Raw genomic sequence first — 10528 nt, forward strand, 5'->3', positions numbered from 1 at the left:
TTATTTAACAACCCTAGTTGCAACTCTCAGTATGATCAAAATAAACATGATTTACTAGTAACACGAACCAAATACATTTAAAAGAAGAGTAATTTACCGTAAACCCCTGATCTTAACCTATGAGCCCTAGGCCCACCATAAGGAAACACAACAAAAAAAGAAACCAATGTTTGATCTTATCTCCTCTATGCTAATTTATCTACCCAACTTCTTAAATTACTTGAGACAATAGCCTCGATGGTAGACACCCACTCCTGAAAAAGGAAAAAAGAAAGTTCATTTGGCAAAACTTTTTAGAGGGTGTTTTTTGCCTTCTTTTTTATTTTATTGATAATGTGGCAAGTAGTTTTGAGTGTTTTGTGTTTTGAGTTGCTTGTTAATACTTTTGCTTTGTTACTAAAAAGAAAAAAGCTACTCTAAAAAGCGTTGCCAAACGAGCCATTTTGATGGTTTGTTAAACGTTGATTGGCTATAACTTCACGTCAGTGAGGTTGAAAATCATGATTGCATTTATATAATTTGTATTAGGATTATAACAACTCCTTTGAGTTTGGGTGAAGCAATCTGATCTTCAAAGATGATGGGGACGGGAAAGTGTTGGGCTTTTGAGGGAAAAAAAAAAAATATTGGGTTGTTGTACTTGAGTAAGTTGTTTACGTAATATCTAGAAAAAAGGTTTATGGTCTTCATTTGCAAGAGTTGGGGAGTGAGGAATTTTTTTTTTTTTGATAAGTTGGGGAGTGAGGAATTCATAGTTCATCAGAAAGGATCAGGTGTAGGAGTTTTATTAAACATTTTGTTGGAGGAATTTGAATAAAGATAAAGAAAATAAATTTGAATTAAAAAAGTTATTATACTATTGACATTCCAAAGAAAAGTTCTGCGGTTTCGACAAAGGGAATACAGTCAGCTCCTACATTTGAATGACTCACATCACACTGCACATTACAAGTCCCATTTACTTCTTTACCAAAACCCAACACACAAAACCTCATACCGGATTGATAGCTAACCTCAAAAGGATACAATTCCAAAAGAAAAAGGACAATTGTCTAAGAATTGCAAAAGATGCTAGCCAAAACAGAAAAACCCATAAGACCCACCTCATTTCTAGTACCCATCACAAAGAACCACCAAAACCCAGAGCTCTTTCATCATTAATATCAACAAGAAAATCAACAAACAAAAAGATCTATGCTCCACTTACCATACCCCCACATCTCCAATCGACCATTTTCACAAAACAGCCAAAACCCAGATAAGAAAATCATTGAGCAAAACAAAAATATCAAAATCATTGACAATGAAGAAGCTGATGATGGTGGTGATTGAGAAATGCTGACCTGCGGATCTTGTTGCCCTTGCCGACCTGGTACATGCCCCAGGAGAAAGCACCGAAGGCGGCGAGGAAAATGGCCACGGCGCTGGGTCCCTTGTTGGGGATCCTACGGGCGTACCGGACCGGCGGGAACCCGCCCGGAGGCGGCCCGTCTTGGAGGATCGGCATGTCCTTCACGCTCACCATGCCTGGCTTCTTCCTTATCGCTGCCTCCGTCATCTTTGGTCTCTCTCTTTGTCGAATTTGGTAGAGAATGGAAATATGGGAGTTCCGAGCAGCTGAATGGATGGAGATTGGAGAAGAAGCTCAGGAGGAAATGTTCGTAACAAGGCTATGTGTGCAGTGGTGGTGGTAGTGTGCTGGAAGGTCTAGGAGAGTGAGATATTGGGTCCAATTGGAAGGAGACAGGTGGCATTATAGATTATCTAAGGAAAACTACTTTTACGGTTTTACCCCTCCAACAACAAAAAAAAAATACCCCTAAAAATTCCTAAATTACAAAAATACCCTTACAATTCATCCAAAAAAAAAAAAACAAAACAAAACAAAAAACCAAACAAAAATAAAACTAACTCAACTTATTTTTTAAAAATTTTAAATTCTTTTTACTTTTCTTTTTTTTTTTGGATTTTTTATGGGCATTTTTTTCTTTGGGGGGCAAAAATGAGACATTGCAACTCTAAGTACTAAATTGGTAGGACACATTAACCAAGTTAAAAGATTGAGGAGTAGTTTGCAAATTGAGGAGTATTGAAAGTATAACTTCGTTGTGCACTTAGATCAAACCTTGTAGAGAATATTCAGCTTGAGGAGTGACCTAAATGTTCATAGTGAAATTAAGGTAAAAAATAATTTTACTATCACTTTATTTCACTATTTCTTAATCATTGAGTCATCAATTTAATCTCATGATTATTCTCATACTCTTGAAATCAAATTTCATTGAGTACACCTAATTTTAATGACTCCTTATTGAAATACTCAAGTCAAAGATTTAGAATAATTAATTTCTATTAAATTTTATTTTAAAGTGTTTCACATCTCTTTGATTTCAATCAAAGTATCTCAATGAGTAATGCTTCCACAATGTTACATGTGATCATCTAATACATTGAAATTTTGATCGACTCATAAATGTATCAAAGTGTATATTTCGCATCTCTTTGATTTCACTCTTAAAATGTATCTCACTCATAAATTTTGACTGCATTCCCCATCTCCTGACACACCTCCCAGGCTACATGTGCCACCCCCCATCTCCACTTCAACTGTTATGTGGTGGTGCTCGCTGTCTCTTCAATGTTTCTATAATGGTTCTCCATAATTGTTTTCTTTTTTTTTGCTTGTTGAGGACTGTCTTCTGATGTGCTATTCCATCATTTTTTATTGTGGAAGTTCGGGTAAGGTTGAGGGGCCGTTCAAGGTTTGTGCCATTTCTCATGCCTTTTGGCTATGCCATATCTTTTATGAGAAGAGTCGAGGGGCCCTCTAAGGTTCGTATTCCTTCTCATACCTCAAACAACCTAACTGACGACCAATTTTCTTGAAGTTTATGCCAAGAATTTATAGGGTTATGCCATTCAGTTGACACATTTTGTCTTTATTTAGTCGTTACTGCACTTAATTGATTGTATTGAGCTTATTGTTGGATTGCCCATCTCTTTTTTGGGTTTTAGTTTGCTGTATTCTTCCTCTTTCCCCTTCTTGTGTATATTGCTCATAAAAATAAAAATAAATAAATAAAATAAAATAAACAGAGAAACAAATGTTATGTGAAAGCTTTGGAGCCGAGCTAAAGAAATGTTAAGTGTATTTGACTATTTTACTACATGGCTTTTTCCAACTGACGTGGCAATGCAACGTTATATTATCATGTCACTCACTAAATTGAGGTGATAGTTCATCTGAAATAAGGGTGTCACATAAGCTTTAAAACAACTCCCATAAAAAGTAACTAAAGAGTGATTGGATAACTACTTTTATCCACTCCAGTGGGTTGCCAACCACCTATTTTGGGGTAAAGGGGTTGTCGGCCATCCCTACTAAACCTTTAGATTTGTTGCACCACCCTTAATCTTCAATTTGGTGCATAATAAACCGCACCAGATTAGGTCTACTGCTCAAAATTATTGCAATTGATGGGAATTCAAACTAACCAGGATCAATGAACAAAAACTCATTTTTAAGAAACTAGCCACTTATGTGCATTTGACAATTTGGAAAAATGGAACCTAAATCTCTAGCTTTGTTCTCATAGTTGCCAACAACCCTTTTAGAGATTGTAATGGTTGCTATATTATTTATTATTTATTTTTTACTCTAAATATGGACTTACAAAGCTTTTTATTTGGGGGGTCCAATGAAATAAAAGGGTTTAGAAGTCATAGAGAAACCTTAAACCACGTTAAGTTAGTGGTGGACTAGTGGTAAAAACATGATACTCGCAAGTAGTGAGTACTACGCCGAAGTCCATATAAAACAAAATAAAAAAACACAAAAACCCTTAAACCCTAGAAGCTGCCGGCGACTGCTTCTAGACCCTTCATTTCCTTTTAAAAGCACCACTCCTCTCCCACGCTTCTCCTGATCTGTCTCAGTCTCTCTTTTGAAGTCTGCCATTTCTCCCATCACAATCATGTACCGCTTCGCCTCAAGCCTCGCCTCCAGAGCTCGGTACGTGCTCTTTCTCCTTCCGTTCCGATTCTTCCTGTTCTTTTTCCATCTGGGATTCTCTCATTCTTTTCTTATTCCATATGGTTCACGAGAAAATGTGATAATCGATGTCTTGGATATGGTTTTTTTTTTTTTCATAGTTTCGAGTTTAGACACGGTAAAAGTTAGTTACTTTTTTCTAAGCAGCATAGCAACATGAGTTTCAGAGTTCAGCGTTCTTGGTTTTTTCTTTTTTCTACCTTCTCAGAAAGCAATAAGAAAGAAACTTAATTTCTTGGTTTTTCTATTTGGGTTTTGCAGGGTCGCTAGGAACGGTGCCCAGCAGGTCGGAGAACTAGTTGTTGGGATTTCTTTAAGCTGTGGAACTCCTACGATTATATGTGCTAATGTTTGTGTTGATCCCCTCGCTTTGTCGTATATAGGTTGGTAGCAGATTGAGTTGGAGCAGGAATTATGCGGCCAAAGACATCAGATTCGGAGTGGAAGCCCGGGCTCTTATGCTTAAGGGCGTGGAAGAGCTAGCCGATGCTGTCAAAGTCACCATGGGTCCTAAGGTACTCCATATCTAGCTAACAAGATCATTCCTTAATTGTAATCTCTAACTTTTGTTGTGTAACTCATATCTCAATGCCATTTATAGATTATAATTTTTATAAGCATTGGTGTTTCTGCTGGTTTTTGGCCCCAAAAATCTTTTATTTTTTTATTTTTTTATTTTATTTATTTAATTTATTTAATTTATTTAATTTTTTTTTAAATAATGACTATTCTTTGTTGAAATTTGATAATCTCCGGGTTTCTTATTAATTAGGGAAAAATTCAATTTACCCTCTGAAGTTTCAGGGGTTTTTCAATTTGGAACCTAATGTTTTTAAAAATTGGCAATGTACCTTCTTAATGTTTTAAAAATTTTCAATTCAGACCCTCCGTTACTAATTTTCATCTAATTGGATGGAAATCATCCTACATGTGTCTCACGTGAGATTTTGATGCCCTCTATTCCAATTTTGCCTTCATTAAAACCTATAAAAGTACGTAATTACTCTCATTTTACGTAATTTTATAGGTTTTAATAAGGGCAAATTGGAATAGAGGGCATCAAAATCTCACGTGAGACACACATGAGATGATTTCTATCCAATTAGATGAAAATTAGTAATGGAGGGTCTGAATTGAATTTTTTTGAAACATTAGAGGGGGTACATTGCCAATTTTTAAATATTGTGGTTCTAATTGAAAAATTCCTGAAATTTCAGGAGGTAAAGTGAATTTAACCATATTAATTAACTTATTGAGCGAATGCTGGAGATATAAGTGTGACTGTATGCTGATGTTCGCGGGGGGGGGAGGACTTTGGCAGCGTAAACGTATAATTTCTTTTTACTATGTACAGAAACATGTAAATTTATTGTTTTAAGCAATATTGGAGACGAAGAAGCAAAGGTTTACTTAATGCATGCTGTAAGGAAGGGTGCATATTCAAGAAATTTCTGAGAATGATCTTCTCCATTTTTCTCTTGGCATTTATGTTGTTATCTTGTAGAAAATTAGGGAAAAAAAAGGTTTAAAAAAAAAGAGTAAAGTTGCCTGTTGTTTGAAGTTCTATGAATCTGCTTTCTTCGCTAGTATATTTTGAATCCAGGTTTTGTTTTGTTGAAACCTTTTCTTTTCCTAATGTTGGAATAGTCAATGTGGTTAAGTGTTGACATTGGTGTTTTGCTGTCGAAGGGACGTAATGTGGTAATTGAACAAAGTTGGGGTGCCCCAAAAGTTACAAAAGATGGTGTAACCGTTGCAAAGAGCATTGAATTCAAGGACAAAGTCATGAATATTGGTGCCAGCCTTGTGAAACAGGTTGCAAATGCCACCAATGATACAGCAGGGGATGGTAAGGTCTTCATCCCATAGAAGCGTTTGGTGGAAACTCAGATAATTATATTGTGATATTTCTGTTCGTGTATCTATGTTGTTTGTGGTTATTGTTAAGAATCGCTTGGCTTGCATTCTTATACATGGTAGAAGATTTGGTGTTCTGAATGTGAAAGTTGTGTTCGAGATGCGTTGCTGTGTAACTCTTTTCTTTCACCCCGTTAAGCTGAGTAATGAGAACTGTGAGACTTTTCAATGTGTTTGTAGGGACAACCTGTGCTACAGTACTTACCCGAGCAATATTTGCCGAAGGGTGCAAGTCAGTTGCTGCTGGAATGAATGCAATGGACCTAAGACGTGGTATTACCATGGCAGTTGACGCTGTTGTTACACATTTGAAGAGCAGAGCACGAATGATCAGCACATCTGAAGAAATAGCACAGGTCTGTCTGAGGCTTTCTAGTAACTCAGCCTTTTGCAGCTTGAGTTCTTTAGTGCTGAGGGTTTATAAAAGTAAAGATTGTGAGGTTTAATCGAAGGTCGCCGGTGTATAAATCTAATGTGACAGGTTGGGACAATATCTGCAAACGGAGAGAGAGAAATTGGTGAGTTGATTGCAAGGGCCATGGAGAGAGTTGGCAAAGAGGGAGTAATCACAATCCAAGTAATTAACTTATTATTCATACCTTGTATTTTCTAGCTATCAATGCCAAATCTTCTTCCTTTTTTTTTTTTTTGTTTCGGGAGTGGGGGTGTTCTCCTCCCTTCCCCCCTCTTTGTGCCAAACGATTCCCAAGAAGTGTGGGTCTTACTTTCTTTAACCATTGCAGGATGGAAAAACATTGTATAATGAGTTGGAAGTTGTTGAGGGCATGAAGCTAGATAGGGGTTACATATCCCCTTATTTCATTACCAACCAGAAAACCCAGAAATGTGTAAGTTTTTACCTTTTCTCATGGCACAAATGCCTGGTTATATAGACTTGAAATTGCCGGGTTGCATGCTCACCAGCTGTCCAAGTAAAAAAAAAAAAAAAAAAAACTTGGTGCTGCTTCAGTTTTAAAGCAATGTCCGTGGCTATTTGTTGACAGGAAATGGAAGACCCTCTCATTCTAATTCATGAGAAGAGGATCTCAAGTTTAAATGCTATCGTTAAAGTATTGGAGCTGGCTTTGAAGGTGAGTAACTTCTGGTGAATCAGTTTTATTTGGTTCCATCTTTACCAATTGATGTATTCTGCTCACACTTACTTTGTTCAGAGACAAAGGCCCTTACTAATTGTTGCTGAAGATGTGGAAAGTGAGGCTTTGGCAACTCTTATCCTGAATAAGCTTCGTGCTGGAATCAAGGTTGTTTTTTTTTTTTGGTGGTTGGCAGTATTTCTTGTTTCCTTTTTGATTTACTCTTGATACAGTGGTGGTGCTTTTTGCTAAACTGATGTGAATGTCATTGCTACAGGTTTGTGCTATTAAAGCTCCTGGTTTTGGTGAAAACAGGAAAGCTGGTCTACAGGATCTAGCTGTTCTTACAGGAGGAGAAGTAAGTCTACCGCCCTGTAGGTTTAAACCTCTCAATTTTTGATACCGCATGACCCTGATCTGTGTTAGCTTTATATTTTAGCTTATTACCGACGAGCTTGGCATGAATCTTGAAAAAGTGGATCTGGATATGCTTGGCACTTGCAAGAAGGTAAGCTTGAATACCATTTGAAGTTTATATGTGTACTCTTATCTCTTTGACCATGGATCTTTTAGTGTAAATTTTTATTGATGTGTGCAATTCTGATTGACAAGTTTGGGGCATTGGACTTTTACTTGAGGGATAGATTTTGAACTTTTAATATAGTAGACAATGATTCTTGAAGTGAATTTTGATTGATGTGAAATTCTGACTGGCAAATTTGGAATAAGTGTAGATGTTAGCTCTTTATCATCATGATTTTCAGAGGATGATTAATGGTTTTTGTTTTAGGTCACAATATCAAAAGATGACACTGTTATTCTTGATGGTGCTGGCGACAAGAAGGGTATTGAGGAAAGATGTGAACAGGTTTGTCTCAGTACCTCCGAGACTTTGTTTTTCCATCCCTTTTTGCATTATCTTATATTTGAACTGTGACAATTGATTAATTGTTATTCTGTTAGCTGAGAAATATATTCCTAAACAAACTTAATTAGGTCTTTTCAGATCCTAAGTTATTGATGTCACCAATAATTGTTATAACAGATCCGGTCAGCAATTGAAAATTGCACTTCTGATTATGACAAAGAAAAGCTACAGGAGAGATTGGCAAAGCTTTCTGGTGGTGTTGCTGTACTGAAGGTCTGGTTACTGTTATATTCTAACATTCTATAAACTGTCAGCTAACTAATGCTCCCAACAGCTTTTGCTGGTTAGGCTGGCTGATCTTTATCTTGTGTTGTCTATGCTCATTCTTGGGTAGTGGTGTAATGGACCAAACAATGGTTGCAATTTGCTTTATTTGCAGATTGGAGGAGCTAGTGAAACTGAAGTTAGTGAGAAAAAGGATAGAGTGACAGATGCCTTAAATGCCACAAAGGCAGCTGTAGAGGAGGGTATAGTACCAGGTAAACCGTTTATCTATTATTTTGTAGTTATCTGGTTGAAATTCAAAGTCAGTGGATCTTACAACAGTTTTCCATCTGCAGGTGGTGGTGTTGCCCTTCTTTCTGCATCGAAAGAGTTGGATAAGCTGGAAACTGCCAACTTTGACCAGAAGATCGGCGTTCAGATTATTCAGAATGCTCTGAAGGTTTGTTTCTTATAGTTTTCGGAATCAAGTATTTGAGAGCACTTAGCTTGGTGTTGGTGACATTTTTGTCTAATAAGATCACAGGGTTTATTTTTTTATTTTTTTATTTTTTAACTCCTGCAAAACAATTGTGTCAAATACAGTGAAATCTCTCTTTGGCATCTATGTGTGCAATAGATCTTCTGGCGTGTCTTAAGCTTGAAAGTTATGATTTTTATCTGGTTATCTGGGCTATTTGTTCTTATTTGTTACTAATGCAGACACCCGTGTACACAATTGCTTCTAATGCTGGAGTTGAGGGGGCTGTTGTTGTTGGTAAGCTGTTGGAAGAAAGTGACCCTGACAAAGGCTACGATGCAGCCAAAGGTCAGTGAATTCCCCAGAGTTTATCATCTCTCTCACTAGGTTGTGTATTCATTTGTACTAATTTGGCAATTGCATGAGCAGATGAATATGTTGATATGGTCAAAGCTGGAATAATTGACCCAGTGAAAGTAATTAGGACTGCTTTGGTTGATGCCGCAAGGTAAGATTAAAGACCCTCCTGTTTATGTGTTAACATGGTATTTGTAATTGAAAATTTAACATCTTTGCTCTTACCTTCTGTTTTCAGTGTGTCGTCTTTGATGACAACCACTGAAGCTGTTGTGACTGAAATACCAAAGGATGAGAAAGAGGCTCCAGCAATGGGTGGTGGCATGGGTGGCATGGGTGGCATGGATTATTGAGGACCCTTCCTAGTCATCCAACTGGATTTTTGTTTCTTGTTTGGTTTGTTCATGGTATCCATGTAACCATAGTAAAAAAAACAATGTAGGTAGCTTGGTGATTTAGGATAAAACTTGTGATTGTTGCTCCGCTGAGGAATCAAGATGTATCGGGACTAATTTTTTTTTTCCCCCAAATAAATCATTGTTTTCCTTATATAATTGGGACTTGAAGGTTTGTTTTGTTAGGTCAGAAGGTGTTTTTCTGTGTGCTAGATTGTGTTTTTTTTTAGCAAGTAAATCCTAATGAAAAAGATGAAGATGTTGATTCTTGGAGGCTAATGGGAATTGGGTTTATAAAAATACATCAACACTGACCTGGAAATATCATGATAATTACAATTATTCCTCCTGAATGCAGTGGGGGAAAAAAATATTCAATTCAAAACAAACACACAGATAGTTTTACATTACGAACAATGATAGTATCACATCTATTCTCCCATCATTTCACAGTCCTGTACTTTTCATTGATGCTGGAAAGAAACAAGAGAACAAGAAGATTTATAAACCAATCTAGAACAGTAAATCCAAAAAATGTCCTTGTCATCAAATATCCTCTTCCTCTGCCGAACAAATATTAGGGACCATTCCAAAAACACCTCCATCGCTTAAGACCCCAAAATCAATTGACTCAACATTACAATTACCAACCAGTAACCCATTTCAATTGTTATTGATAGATCCAGAATTTGCACATCGGGACTGGGTAAATGGGTTGATGATCACATGCAAAATAAGAGAAGAATTATCGGAGTGGCACCGGCCCGTAGCAGGATTGGACTCCGACAACAAAGTCAGTATTTTTGGCTTCAGGGGAGAGAGCTTCTTAAACCCGCTTGAACCCTTTTGAGCTCTTGTAACAATGGGTCTCATATTAGGTTCTCTTGGGTCTTTCTTTGGTCTCAATAGCAGTAAACCTTCTATTTGACCGGGTCTTAGGTCTTCGATCATAGGTTTATTTTCTCTACCCATCAATTATCACCCTAATAATCTTGCCAACTTTCACCAACCCTAATCCAAGTCATATATATCCACAAGTTCACTTCTCACTCGAAAAAGACACACCTAAACCCAATTATGAGGTACCTAATAGCACAGTAATAC

General features: G+C 37.0%; 1 protein-coding gene across 1 annotated transcript; it reads left to right on the forward strand.

The window, feature by feature from the left end:
• The first annotated feature begins 3808 nt into the window (after positions 1 to 3808).
• On the forward strand, positions 3809 to 9613 carry LOC132178962 (chaperonin CPN60, mitochondrial). Its single transcript, XM_059591550.1, has 18 exons — positions 3809 to 4012; positions 4313 to 4337; positions 4435 to 4566; positions 5741 to 5900; positions 6149 to 6324; positions 6450 to 6545; positions 6712 to 6816; positions 6973 to 7059; positions 7141 to 7230; positions 7340 to 7420; positions 7502 to 7570; positions 7853 to 7930; positions 8108 to 8203; positions 8370 to 8469; positions 8551 to 8654; positions 8915 to 9020; positions 9102 to 9180; positions 9268 to 9613. Exons 1-18 carry the CDS (start codon positions 3975 to 3977, stop codon positions 9380 to 9382), a joined length of 1737 nt encoding a protein of 578 aa, XP_059447533.1. The 5' UTR covers positions 3809 to 3974; the 3' UTR covers positions 9383 to 9613.
• Positions 9614 to 10528: the final 915 nt, after the last annotated feature.

Source organism: Corylus avellana, chromosome ca4, assembly GCF_901000735.1.
Source record: "Corylus avellana chromosome ca4, CavTom2PMs-1.0".
In the NCBI taxonomy this organism is placed as follows: domain Eukaryota; kingdom Viridiplantae; phylum Streptophyta; class Magnoliopsida; order Fagales; family Betulaceae; genus Corylus; species Corylus avellana.

Bases quoted from the DNA above. Each gene is read 5' to 3' on its own strand.
- LOC132178962 (XM_059591550.1), top strand. From the start codon at position 3,975: ATGTACCGCTTCGCCTCAAGCCTCGCCTCCAGAGCTCG. The intron at 4,338-4,434 runs GTCGGAGAACTA...TGTCGTATATAG, and splicing joins CTAGGAACGGTGCCCAGCAG to GTTGGTAGCAGATTGAGTTG. The intron at 7,421-7,501 runs GTAAGTCTACCG...TTTATATTTTAG, and splicing joins CTGTTCTTACAGGAGGAGAA to CTTATTACCGACGAGCTTGG.